The sequence below is a fragment of the Protopterus annectens genome, chromosome 13.part0 (assembly GCF_019279795.1).
Source record: "Protopterus annectens isolate FY-2018-M chromosome 13.part0, PAN1.0, whole genome shotgun sequence".
In the NCBI taxonomy this organism is placed as follows: Eukaryota; Metazoa; Chordata; order Ceratodontiformes; family Protopteridae; genus Protopterus; species Protopterus annectens.
The window spans coordinates 1,334,673,913-1,334,688,537 of NC_056747.1; the positions used below are offsets into that span (position 1 = coordinate 1,334,673,913).

The 14,625-nt window shown below is 40.1% G+C and overlaps 1 protein-coding gene across 1 annotated transcript in view; it reads left to right on the forward strand.

Annotated features, from left to right (window-relative positions):
* CD79B (CD79b molecule) overlaps positions 1–14,625 on the forward strand; it is a 334,641-nt gene that overhangs the window by 236,726 nt on the left and 83,290 nt on the right. The window contains exon 4 of the mRNA XM_044055487.1: positions 13,122–13,160. Coding sequence (XP_043911422.1) covers positions 13,122–13,160 — 39 coding nt within the window. The remainder of the gene's footprint in view (positions 1–13,121; positions 13,161–14,625) is intronic.

The following is a 14,625-nucleotide window of genomic DNA, read 5'->3' on the forward strand; positions in this document are numbered from 1 at the left end:
ATTTTAGACTTCATATTCTTTGGAAATTGCATGTTAATGCAAAAAAAGAAGTTATGTACTTACCATAACATTCCATCTGTGTTGTCCATTTTCATCCTTCTTCAACCTATGAGTTCAGATCCGATCCCTCGGATCTGACTCAGCCATTACAATAGCTCGTAGTAACCAAAAAACTCTCAATCTTCTCCCTTACCCACAATGCACCCTTCCTAAGTACTTCTTGTTAGCCAATAGAAGTAAAAGAAAATATCAGAAGGCTCCAGAGAGACTATAACTGCAGCTCAGTACAAGGTAAGTTCCCACCTAAGAATACTCGCTCTTCTAGGAGTTCAAATGTAGGGGGTTGGTGAGTGAGGAGTTAAGGAAGAATGAAAATGCACATCAAGATGGAAAGTTGTGGTGAGCACATAACTTCTTTATCTGATGTTGTCAATTTTCATTGTATCCTCAATCTATGGGACAGAGTCCCCAGCTACCTTAGATCCTGGGTATACACAAGGAAGGATGTTCCTCAGCACCACTGAACAGAATGATGCTCTAGCCCTGGAGAACAGATCCAATTTTTAAAGAATAACAAAGGTATGGGGAGTAGCCCAAGTTGCTGCTGCACAAATGTCATCCATAGACTAGACTGAAAACCAGATGAAGTTGCCATTGCTCTAGTAGAACGAGCTCATAAAGATTTTGGTAAGGCCATGCCCAAATGATCATAAATGAAAGAAATACAACTGCCATCTCAACAAGGTTCCTTTAGTGACTGGTTTACCCAATTTAACATCTGAGACGAAAACAAATAATTAGTCAGATTTCCTGATATCTTTGGTCCTAGGAAGGCAAAAATGCAATTGTCTTTGAACATCTAATAAATGTAACAAGTATTCAAGTTTGTTCTCAAATTTTGGAAAACAAATACTGGTAAATTGATGGACTGATTGATATTTGTCTCTGTTACCACCTTTGGTAAAAAGGATGGATTAATGCAGAGAGATACTCTGTCTTTCTTAAAAATGAAATAAGGTGGTTTGGAAGACAAAGCTTGAATCTCTGAAATTCTTCTTGCAGACATTATGGCTACCAAGAAGATAGACTTCCAAGAAAGGAATTTGTGATCGCACTTTGCTGCTGGGTCAAAAGGGGGTATATAATAGCCTGCAGCACCAAATTAAGGTCCCAATGGGGAGTAGGGTCTTTATAAGGAGGCTTTAAAAGGAGAGTTCCTCTCAAAAAAGCTTTGCAGAGTTAATATGAAGGAACTGAAGACCCTCAAAAACCAATGTGAAAACTGGATATTGCTGCCAACTGGACTTTGATAATCAAAAAAGATGACCTCTTCTTTGAAAAGCTGGGCTAAAAAATCAAGAATATCATGAATCAGAGCAGAGAAGTGATCAATGTTATTTTCTAATGCCCAGTGAATGAATCTTTTCCAGTTACTGCACTATAGTTCTCATGGAGATGGTTTATGAGAAGACAGGAGTGTGTGTCAGACTGGAGAGGAAAGCATAGGTTGTCTGGCTATTAATGGAATAGGAGAAGGCAGGCAGTCAGCCTGAGACTGGGCATATCTGTTTGAATCATGCCCATCGAATGAGACAGGAGGTCTGGAGTTGGATCCAGAATCCATGGTTGGTGAAGTAAGTAAGGCCAAAGGAAGGGGAACCAAATATGTTGAGGCCAATATAGTGCAATGAAGATTACATTGCTCTTCAACCTGGTTGCTTTTTGCAGAAATGCTGGGATTAATTGGGTCGGGGGAAAGGCATAAAGGAGACCAGAGGGCCAATTGTGAAGAAGACCATCCCTCAGTGACTCCCCCCTTGGGGGGAATCAGGGTGAAGTAGTTGCTGCACTTGTTGTTTAGGAGAGAGGCAAAGAGATCACAGCAAAGGCTGACCCTGTTGATGGAATATCCTTTCTATCACATTCTGATTGAGGGACCATTCATGGGTTAGAAGAATGCACCTGTTCAATTTGTTTGCTATCACATTGAACTTCCCTAGAATATGCATTGCTATGAGAAAGTGGTTGGATGAGATCACCTATTGACACACTCTGAGAGCTTCTCAACACAAGGGATAGGATCTGGTTCCTCCTTGTTTGTTGATATACCAGACTACTGACATGTTGTCTGATTGAACTGCAATTGTTCCTAGAGGAAGAGCATCCTGGAAAGCCTGCAATTCTATGAGCACTACTCTCATCTCTAGGACATTGATATGCAAGATGAGCTCTGTGAGGGACCAAGTGCCTTGGACTGTTTTGCCCAGATAATGCCCTCCATCCTAGCTAAGAAGCATCCATGGTCACTGTGGCCTTGGGCTGGGAGAGAACAAATAGGTGACCATGTACTATCTGATCTTATTGAATCTACCATTTGAGATCTGTTTTGCAAATATTGGTAATTTTTATTTGCGTCGACATTGGTTGTTGAAGAATAGACCATTGTGCTGATAACAGCCACCGCAGAATTCTCATATGAAATCTGGCTAGCAGAACTAGCGTTATTGCTGCTACCATGGATCCTAAAGTCTGAAGAATCAGCCATGTGGAGATCTTGTTGCTGCAGATTATTTTTTTGACTTGCGACCTGATTGTATCCACTCTTGAAGGTGGGACTGAAGCTATTATCTCTTTTGTGCTGAGAATTTCTTCTATAAAGTTTAAACTTTGAGTGGGTTCTACATAGGATTTCTCATAGTTTATAGATATCCCTAGACATAAACACGTCTGGAGAACATTGTCTCTTTCCTTCAATAGTTGATGCCTGATCAGGGCAGAAATGAGCCAGTTGTCTAGATAGGAAAGCACCCAGAATCCATGGAGTCTCAAGTGAGCTTCTACTACTGCCATGCATTTGGTAAACACCCTGGGGGCTGTGGTGAGACCAAAGGGTAGTACTCTGAACTGATAATGACTGGCTCCCAGCCAAAAGCGTAAGTACTTCCTGGATCATTTGTTCATCTTTATGTGATAATATGCATCCTGGAGGTCTATCGAGCACATTCAGTTGTCCTTCTCCAGAAACGGAAGAATGGACTGAACCATGACCATCCTGAACTTGTTTCATAAAACTGATTTGTTCAAGTTGCTGAGATCCAATATTGGTCTCCAATACCCTTTTTCTTTGGCAATAAAAAAAATCCTGAGTAAGTTCCAGATCATCTCTGGTCTGGTGGGATCTCTTGGATGACTCATTTTTCTAGCAGTTTTTGTACCTGAATAGCTGCTTGTTCCCTCTGACTGTGTGGAATGTTGGGATTTTTCTGCACTGCGGAGAAGGAAGGGAAAAGAGTATAACACATCCTCTGAAAATGATCCTCTGCACCCAAGTATTTGATGTTATTTCCAGCTAGGCTCGCCAGTGCAGGGACAGTTGACGCCAGATTGCCTCCAGAGGAGGGCAGTTGGGCCTCCATTCAGGAGTGCTGGAAGGGTCTGCCAAAGAATGTTTCTCTGGACCCTTGGTTCTGTGGGCCTCCTCTGCCCAAGGGCTTTGTCTACTACTGGCGTTCCCCCTCTGCCACTGGGGGAACTACTTTCATGTGTGTCTTGAAAAGATCCTTAGGATTTTTTGAACCAGATCACCCCCTTTTTTGGGGGATGGATAGAGAAACCTTTCTCAGCTATTTCCTTCTTAATGGCCACCGCCACAACCATGGCATCCACAGGCACACATTTTGCCCAAAATTGTTTGTCCTCAGGAGTAGTAATAATTTTGTCTAGTCTCCGGGGGATTGTGTTGAGGGCCTTCCATGCCTGCCAAGAGATCAACTGAATGAGCTCATTGGTGGGTGACTCCAACATCAATGAGCTCATTGGTGGTTGTGTACCAAAAGCCTCCAGGTACACAGACTCCTCAGATGAAGGATTGTTGGGCTTCCAATCACCTCTCTGATTCAGAATTTCTAGGATAGCTCCAAAGGAGACATCATCAGGAAATGACTTTAGGGACCCTTCACCCTCATCGAACTCTGTGTATTCAGTGACAGATTCTTCCAGGAATCCAAGTGCTTCCTCTTGCACAATTTCTTCTTAGGGACCTCCTCAGTAGCATGCTTTGGGAAGGTGTCAAAAGAAATGGGAATGCCCTGCTGGGAAGCCTGGGATTTCAGTACTCGCTGTTCCTGTGGAGAAAAAGGTTGAGACTCTGTATGCAGAGATTACAGGGTTGGGGGCTGAAGATCTGAGGAGGTAGGGGCTGTCTTAGCTGCTGAAACAGGCATGCTTCTCTCCAAAACCTCTAAAGCTGATCTTCCCTGAGAGGGACAGGAGTTTGGATTCGAGAAAGTGAACCCCTGGATCTTAGTCCCTCCCTGTTCCAAGGATAACCCTCGTTAGGGAGAAGCCAGAGCTGAGCTATCCCAAGCTGAAGTCCCAAGATGCAGGGACAGTTCTGAAAACTTCAGAGTTAATCTCAACAACTCAGAGCTGACTATGCATCTATAGCTCAGAGAGGTCTCTGGCTCTAAATGAACCAAATAACTCAGAGCAAACGACAGATCCAATGACAGAGTTATCTTCAGATCCAAAGCACATTGAGCTGGGTGGCTTGGATCCAAGAACTCTGAAGCTTCAAAAGAAGTCAGAGTAAGATGCAAATGAGGGGAAGTCAATGTATGGAACTCCAGACCCAAAGGTGTAAAAGCTGAGGAACCCCCTGGCATACTCTGCACCCAGAGAATCTTTCTCACCAGTCTTTCCATGTCTTCTAGAAGAATGGGTAGACATCAGAGAAGGTGACTTTGGTCTTTCCATAAAAGGGGAAGGCACTCTTAATGGAGCCAGGTCAAGTGATGGTGAGTATTGGGTCCTTATTAAAGCAGTTAGGCTTGAAGTCAAATCAGATGGTGTATGATCCAGTGAAGGTTTAAACTTGTCTGAAGTCAGATCCAAAGAAATTGATGGCTCCATATGTTTCTTTGTCCTTATTTTCAGATCTGAGGCGGTTGAAGGATCTGAAACTTTAGATTTTTTAGCTGATGGATCTGATGGAGAAGATGGAGCTGACAAAAGCCTCTTCTTTGATTTTTCAGAAGTGTTTGAGGAAGAGGAAGGGCTAGATGAAGTTGACTTCCCTTTTTTGTTTATCTGAGGGGGAAGCTCCAGATAATGCATTACTGAATGTTGATAGAAGAAGACCTTTAAGAATCAATTTATTTTTGCATTTAACCAGAGCTCTGTGGTTGAATGCATGGCATATTGAGCAATCTTTCTGGAGGTGGTGGGGTCTCAAACAATACACACACAGTGTATGTGAATTAGAATAAGGCAATTTCCTCCCACATTTTCCACACTTTTTGAAGCAAGCCAGCCATTTTAATTTTTCTGCCATACTGAGGAGAGTACAAGTTAAGCAAATGTTTTTTTAAAGAGAAAAGGAAGTAAAAAGGGAGGGGGATACCAACAATGGTAATAAGGGAATACACTAAGTGTAAAGGGAAGGAATACTAATGACAGTATTCAGAGGTACTTTTGTATGCAAAGATAAAGGGAAATATCAGCAAGAAAGCAATCTCTAGGTAAGGGTTATAAGCTAAATCTAGAAAGATAAACAGAGAAACTGAAAAAAAAAACTATTTAGAAGAGAAAAAACATTTTTTCCAAAATGATCTGTTGTCTGTAGGGTGCAGTATTTTGTCAGGCTTCCTTGAGATGGGCTTAGCCACATTCGGATTTTGCCAAACACTTAACATGACTATGCAGTCAGCAGGAGGCTCCATCCAGGAGGTATAAGGAGCAGTTTGAAAATACTCCATCAGAATTTCCTCACTGTAGGGAGAAGGCCTGCAAGCCAAGTACACCTCTGTTTCATTAATTATAAAATTTGGGGTATCCAGAGGAGACTGTGAGGATCCCTCCCCTCATTAATGTATGAATCCAGGATGACAGACTCCTGGGGAGTCTATATCTTGTGCATCCTCTTCCTGGATTCCTCAGGTTGGGAGTCACCTAAGTGGCTACAGGAGGGGACTGATCCTGAAAGATGCTTTCTTCTGAGGCTCTTGGAAACTCACTGAGGGAGCTCATGATTAGTGCAAAAATTCTAGATTGCCGTACATCAAGGGATCAAACTGAAGTTGGTGGTAGATCTATGTTGTCTTTTAATTTGGACAATGCAATCAATCTTTCCAGCACTTAGAATGCCAAAGAGGTGTCTATGGAAGCTGATGAAGTTGGTACCAAAGTTGATCTCAGCATAAGTAGGTTGACATCAAAGATGGTCTGGCACTAAGGGAAAAAGATCCTAAGGCTGCTCCCAGATATCTCAGAGACATTGAATGACCCCAGTAGAATCAGTGCCAACTCCAGCTATGGACACACAATGTCAACCTTCCAGGGTCTAGTCTCATTTGAAATGGAAAAGTCAGGAGCACTGGGGCCAATGGAGTTAACAAGGAAGGATCATGCCCTTTCAACACTGACAGAAACCATACAGGTAAAGCAGCTGTTCAAAACTCCCAGTGCCAGAACTATGTCCTGGAAAGGAGCAGAAGTAGATGCTTAAGGTTCTGACATGTCTGCTCTAGATACAGAGGGGAACAGTATGACATCTGTTTCAAGCACAGTTTTTATGAAAGTTCTCATCACGAGTTTCAAAGTATACTACAAGAAAGGACACCTAACAGACCTTATTAAACTGGTTGAGACAGAGGAAGGTTAGATTATAATTATCTCAGGTGTTCCTTCTCCAAGGAAAAACACTCTGCTCCTTTCTACTAAGAAGTGTCCTGAATGATAATTACATCAGCTCAGTGGATTTCCTGAAGGACGATTTGTAACAGAGTCTAGGAAGAGGACCTTTGGTAGTGATACGGTCAAGGTTCTGACAGTACCAACAGCTGTGAGTATTTAATTGGCTGTGGATCCAATGTAGAACGCTTGGAGGAAGAATGCTGACTGCGTGAACTTCTCTGCTCTCCTCTTATCCTTTTTCCTTTCCCTTCTTTATCTTCATTCCTTGAGTCTTTAGGGAGGCAAAGAAGCCCTTTTATGATGAGCTTGTTTTGTTTCGCTCCTCTACAGTCCTTCTCTCAAAAGATTTGCTTATGTCACATGTTTCCTTTATATAATCCAGCCCAGGCAAATTGCATATAAATAGTGAATGTACTGGGGTAGGATCATGTGACCACAGTGGTTGACCACATTTTCTAAATCCTGAGGCCTTTCCATACAGTGTACAGAAAACAAGAAACAGCAATGAAACAGCAACAACAGTAACGCACACAAAGCGCTGGAAGGTTACAGCAATAAAAAAACATAGAAACTGTACTCTAATTCTCTAAACTCACAAACTTCACCTCTCTCTCTCTCTCTTTAAACACAAGCTAACATCTTGGCTTAAATCAGAAAAGTTGAGGAAATGATAGAAATGAAAAAATACTGGAAAATATGACAAACTGTCTATCAATATTTATAAGAATCCTAGCACAGAAAAAAAGTCCAAGAAAGCATATGGAGAAAACACCAAAACTGCACTTAGCTGCTTGAGCTGCAGAGGATCACATCTGACAGGAAAGGTGGCAAATGAGATCTGGAGCAAGAAGAAGATGTCCCACATTCTGGAAGGTTGGGAAGAAGTATGAACTGAGACAGAAAGTGAGACGGAGAGAGAGAAAACAGTATATCATGTTGCACCTACTAACAACTAAAATGGACAGACTGGATAACCCAAGATCTGGTGTTTGTGAAACCTAAGGTGGGAAATCCTGACAAAACTGATAGGTGGCTTATTATGAGGATTGTGTCAGGTGAAGATTTCTCGAGCTAGATAAAAGAGATCTGAAGTACCATTGCTAGAAGTTGAGTGTCTGTTTGGACCATAAATTAAGAGCTAGAAGGGCTATATGGTAACGTTCTTTACAAGATAGAAAAAAACAGCCAGTATTACAAACTACTGAAAACAAGATCTTCACATTCATTCACAGATTTGAACACTGAAGGGCACAAAGGCAAATCTTCAACAACTCTAAAGTTTTCTCAAGGTACGATGGTGCCTTATGTTCTTAGGCCTAAAATACAAATGGAAGCCAAAATGTTTTGGAATACTGCCTAAGTGAAGTAGGCTTAATGAGAAATACAGACAGTAATTAAAAAAGGCAAAACTGGATGTGTATAGCCATCAAAATGTCAACATTGCCATTATTCCAGTGCTAAAGACAGTGCAGTACCCCATTCCAAGAACTGAAGCTACTGCTGTAACCCTGACAAAATGGATGGATTCTTAAAGGAAAAAAAAAACTTTTACACAAGTATTTGCAGAAATGGATGAGTCCTCCAAGAAATTCATGATGATTAATATGTATAAAATTGCCAAAGATTTCAAAGACAACCAAAAGACATTCTATAGTTATGTCAAGAATCTAAATGGCAATGCTCAGATCTGCTCTGAGCTACAACAGAATGGCATTAAATATACTGATCCCAAGGATATTGCCAGTATCCTGGCAAATCAATTTAGTGCCAACTTCACCCCCCCTCTCATCCCCTAAAGGGCCCATTTCAATACCAAAAGATTGCCAAATTCTGGTAATCATAGCCACACAGGTAGAAAATGCACCCTCCAAAGCTAAGAATACAGCATTCATTGGACAGTATGACATCCCAGGCTGTGTACTACATGAACTACAAAATGAACTGGCACCTCACCTAAGTGTCATGTTTAATCATAGCCTCACCTCAGGCTTCGTGCCCACTGAGTGGTGAACAGCTACAGTTATCTCACTCCCAAATGGGGGGATCCACCTTGGATCCCAGGAACTACCATCCCATCAGTCTGACAAGCCTGATCTACAAGGGCATTGAACGCATTATCATGGAACTTATAAACAAAGACATTGGCAACCTTCAAACACTGGACCCCATCCAGTTTGGGTAAGTGTAGGGCCGATCTTGTCTTCTGAACCTAACTGACTTTTTTGAATCAGTCTCCAGAGCTGTGGACGAGGGTAAGGCAGCCCACACAGCCTATCTGGACCTTGTTAAGGCCTTTGACACCATCCTCCACTCTGGAATCATAGATAAACGTACTAAGCTGGGCATAAATCCCTATGTCACTCGATGGGTTGCCAACTGACTTACTGACAGAACCCAGAGTGTAAAAGTAGCTGACTCCAAATCCAACTCCAGACAAGTGACAAGTGGAGTACCTCAGGGTTCAGTCCTGGGACCACTCTTGTTTGGCATCTACTTCTTTGAAGTACAGGCCAACACTAAGGGACTCTGGCGAACAAAGTTTGCAGATGACTGCAAACTGGGAGCCATTATTGAATCCCCAAATGATGTGGATATTCTACAAAAGGCCTTACAGAAACAGATGCTTGGTGCCAGAGCCATGGGCTCAAACTTAATGCCAAGAAATATATAGTTATCCCCTTTGGGAAAAAACATGTACCCATGAATTACCACATAGGTGGCAGTACACTAAACACCAAAGTGTGATGACAGACTTAGGGACACAAGTGGACAGTGGTCTCACCTTCGATAACCACATTGCCACAACAGTCAGCAAATCCTTCTATATGGCACACCCCATCACTAAGGGCTTTTCATCCAGAAAAAAGGAGGTTATTGTTCCACTGTACTCATCCCTCATTAGACCTGTTATAGAGTACAATGCCCCATTTGGTACGTGCCTCACTAGACATCTGCAACAGCTGGAAAGGCCGCAGAAATACCTCACTAAAAGAATCACAGGCCTAAAGCAGATGCCCTATGCTGACCATCTGAAAAAAACTCCAGCTATACTCTGTGGTATATTGTCTACTCAGAGACGATCTTTGCTTAACATACAAGACCATGTCAAACCCAGAGCTTTTGGACATGCTCCACTTAAAGAAATCCCAGTCCCTCAGAGCCACAAGCTCCAGGGATCTAAACCTTGTCATCACAATGAACAAAACATCCTGGAGGGATAGGTTCCTGACCCAGAGACTCCCCATATTCTAGAATAGGCTGCCCATACATGTCAAGCAGAGCACCTCCTTGGCCCTCTTCAAAAGGAACCTTGACGATTGGATGAGAGATAGGAAATTCACCCCGGGGATCACGTCAGTCGCCCTGCTATACAGGGGTCCAGGGAAGTAAATATTGTGGGAAGAAATATCCAGGGAATTGTTTGGCTAGGCTTGTATAGGTCCTAGGGCCGATAGCCTAGTACCAATCTATGAACCTATAAAGTGCTGTTTGGTTTGCATCTTTTCCCTTTTGTTATTTGCTTTATATTTAGATACATCGTCAAAAAAAAAAAGAAAGAAAGAAAGAAAGAGAAAGAGAGACTCAGAAATTCAGGGATATAACTGGTATGGTAATCAAAAAAAGTTGGCTTTATTTGCAGATGATGTTATTTTGAACTTGATGAATGCAGAAAGGGACATCTCAGCTTTGCAGAATATTTTAAGACAGTTTCAAGCTTTTTTTAGAATATACAATCAATGAAGATAAAACAAAGGCTACAGTCGTACATCATGTACCCACTCATGAATTGGTTCAACAATACCCATACTTATAGGGACATGATAAGATGAAGTATTTAGGAGTATGGATTAAAAGACTTCTGCTATGGGAGCTACAGATATGTGGAAAGAGGCCAAACAAAAAGTTACACAAAAACTGAGAAACTGGAAGCTCTTGTTTATGGATATGGATAGTAAGACACAAGCAGTGGAAATATTTTAGTCCCTCTTGTTTTATATACAGATCTGGCATATTTTTATCAACTAGTGGAGAAGTTGTGGAAAATAATTAATAAAGAGTTGAAGGAATTTGTTTGGGAGGGGAAGTGAGCAAGAGTTAAGTTGGATAAGCTAATCCCTCCAATAGAACAGGGTGGTTTAGGATTATATGATCTGAAGGGATTTTTAGAGCTATACACAGTTAAAGGACATACACGTAAAACAAGCAGAAAGTTATAATTCAAAGTGGAAAGGGATGATGATAAGGCGGGGGGGGATTCAGGAAATAAGAGAGAGAGGGATTTTGGATGCAGATCCTTAAGGAGAATAATAGCAGCCATACTAAATACTAAATCCATAAAGCAACAGAAAGTATTCTAAGAATCTAAACCAACACGAGAATGGAGAAAAGCCATTTTACCAATATGGACAACTGCAATTAGAGGTACAGAGGCAAGAGGGCACTGGAATTTACTGGAGTAAATTGGCAAAGGAACCAATGTATTGGGAGCAAATAACTAGCGAGAGAAAAGTAATAGACTGGGAAGAGGCCAAGAAGACATTTGGACTGCAAGCTAGGGAGTGCCTTCCCTACTGAGAATTGATATCAGAGTATAGGCAAAGACAGAGGGATACGGGAATCCTAAGTGAAAGACTTGCTCTTGGTAGAGTTTTTAGCTGAACCTAGAACCTAAGTTGCTGTTAAAAAGGGGATAATTGGTAGGGCATATAAAATATTGCACGATAACTGTAAATCAATCAAAGGAGTTAAAAAAGATTGGGAAGTGAGACTGAATAAGCAATTTAAAAGAGAACAATGGAAGAACATATATATGGCTCCAAAGTATCCAACAAAGTCTAGAAGGTTTAGTATTTCTGCCTGGAAGTATTGCATAGGTATTTTTTTTTTACCCCAAGCAGACTGCAGAATTTTTCCCTCAGGTAGATGGCAAATGTTGGAGGTGCGATGAGGAAGACAGTGGTAAGTGGGAACATATATTTTGGAAGTGTAATGAGTTGGCAGATTTTGAAAATAACTTTCAGAGTACTCTGTCAGAAATACTTGGTGAACAAATGGGTGTAACTAAGGAAATGATTCTTTTGAGCTGGGATACAGGATCTGAATTGCCTCAATATAGTAAGGCCTTGTTAAGTTTAATCCTGTCGGTTGTAAAAAAAGCCGTTAGTAGAAAATGGAAATCAAAATCTAACTCAACTATATTTGAAGTTTTGACTATTGTAAAAGAAATAAAAGAACTGGAAGAGGGATGTTTAGAAAAGGGAAGGAGCAAATTATGTAGACATAAATGGAATTTGTCAGAACAATACATGCAGAATAATATTTAGGAGGAGGAGAGAGGTTTAAGGGTAGGCAGAAACTGAGCAATTTATGTAATGTTGGACTGAAACACGGTTGTTATAACTAGCAAAATATGTTAATGTGTTTTGTTTTCTTTTCTATTAATGTATGTGAGACAATGTTTTAAGTGATATTTTAATAAAGATGTTTAAAAAAAGAACACCGATTCAGAGGCAATAAGGCCAATACTGTCTAGATCATATGTACAACTACGAAATATTTATTGAAATGCACAGTAAAAAGTAGTGGACCTAACGTTAATGTGACAGTTCTCTAATAGGATAAAAAAAGTAGTGCATGCGTACATATAATGCCATGCCTGCATGCACATATGACTTGGCAGGCATTGCATTATAACTCCTGATGAACTAAGTAAAAGGTTGCACATTCAGCAGCTCTGAATTTGCATGTTTGTTATGTGAGCAGTATAATGCACAAGTTGTACAAATACACAACACCTTCATCCTACTACAGTGAAAGTCAAGAATTCTCCCAGTTTTAAAAGGTATGATTTCAGAATTGATTATTAGGATTCTTGGAAAGTCTGCTTAACCAAAGTTACCTCACCAAAATGACTATAATTATTTTTCTTTCTTCCCTTTTTTGTCAATGATGTAGTGAGTCATCCTTGCTCAGACTGTCTTTATCTGAATAACTGTGTTCTAAGTATTTTCTTAAACTCTGGCTTCCAGCATGACACACTAAAATCTGATCACTATGTAAGGAGGGCAAGAAAAATGTTGCTGTGATTAACATAAGATAGTGTTCAATAAATTTTAATGGCACAGCATCTATAAAACATGCAATAACAGTGAAAAGGTAATACTAAATACATAATTTAATAATAATTATACTATTTATACTAAATATACTAAATACAGTAGTTGTTGATAAAGAATAATTGAAAACTGTTAGTAAATAAAAATGCATGCACTGTGATTCTTACTGACATTTTATGAGTTGGAACAACACATTTTTTATGGTTTTGTCTTCCAAATTGCCTGCATATTTAATGCATGTTTTTTTTAAGTAAATTAACAGCAGACTGTGTAATATTGATAATGATGCCAATGAATATCTTTACTTTCCAGAATTCGATGAAGAAATCAGATGAGGACCACACTTATGAGGTATGTTTTGCAGCATCTTGTCTCAAATTCAATTTAAACATGAAACTCTGTGGTAATGTCTAAGGAAGATGAAGCTGATGCTAAAAATGGAAGGCATTGCTAAATAGTTTAGACGAAGCAAAAAAACAGATTATGTCTGTCCCACGTCTCCTTGCTTTAAAAGAAATCTGATGAAAATGAGTAGGTTTAGTAATATCTTTATATCTAATTTAGGACTGCTGTCACATCTGTCTTCACAGAAGATATAATGTCTTACCTTTGGCAAATGCCTATTAACATTCTTTTAATCAGAGCAATTAACAGTTGCTCGAATTAAAAACTGAACTACCGAACACATCATGGTTTGCAAATCACCTTCAGTAAGAATGTATGTAATCTGGCATATGCAGAAATTTGCTTCAAATGACTGCACATCTAGTGACATCAGTAATATGTGATATAACATCTCTAATAGGTTACCCTTTTTGGGACAAGATTTGTTCATTATAAAGTTGGGTAAGAAGAATGTTGTCTAAAACTTGATTATTCTATTTTGACATAGAGCAGGACAATTTGTTGAAACCCAGTTCATCAAACTGTGGTTAGCCAAATATATTTATTTTTCATTTTATTTATTTCTATTTATCCACTGTTGACCAGGTTAGTCCCACTAAGCTAGTGGCTTCTTTTAAGTGGAGAAACAAATTGGTGTTTATACTACTAACGGAAAATTGGCCAGTACATTAGGAAACTTCTACTTTTTTCTATAGCTGCTGGGGAATCTTTTGCATCCACCTGTGTTACCAACTAATTCAAGAAGATGGGACCTCGGTTTAATGTCTCAAGGGTGACACACTCAGGAGTACAGCACCCATATCATGCTGCACTGCAGTGTCAGCAATCCAGCTACCTGGTATACAAATAGAACCCATGGCCTTCTGTGCCAAAGGCGAGAGTATTACTTGTCATACAACTAGCACTGCTATTATCTCAAAAGCAATGATATGAATTGATAAAAAGTGGTATAGCCGCATATTAGATATAAGAAATTTCTTAGGTTTTACCAGAAAAATGAAATTACATCTTACAATGACAACAGCTCTGGATTGGTGGTTCCATCTTCATCACCTTCAGGACTAAAGCCAACAGGACTTTGACAACCCAGCATTTAAAACTTACTTCCTAGCCCCTCCACTTTTGTCCATCATGTTTTGTGACTAAGGGCTCTTTTCCAGATCTCTGTAAGATCATGATAAGGTGACGTAAGATATGGAGCATAAGACAGTTACACAAGCTTTATGGAAAAAAAATACTCTTGATCAACCAAAACAAGGTGGGGAACAGAAGGAGAAAATAGTAAAAAAAGATTAAACTACTAATCTAAGTCTGTCATTACAGTAGGAATCTAACTTTTGCATCTGAGATTTGTGAGCTCCTTCTTCATTACCTTCAGGACACAAGCCCAAGCTTTTTATGGGACTATAGC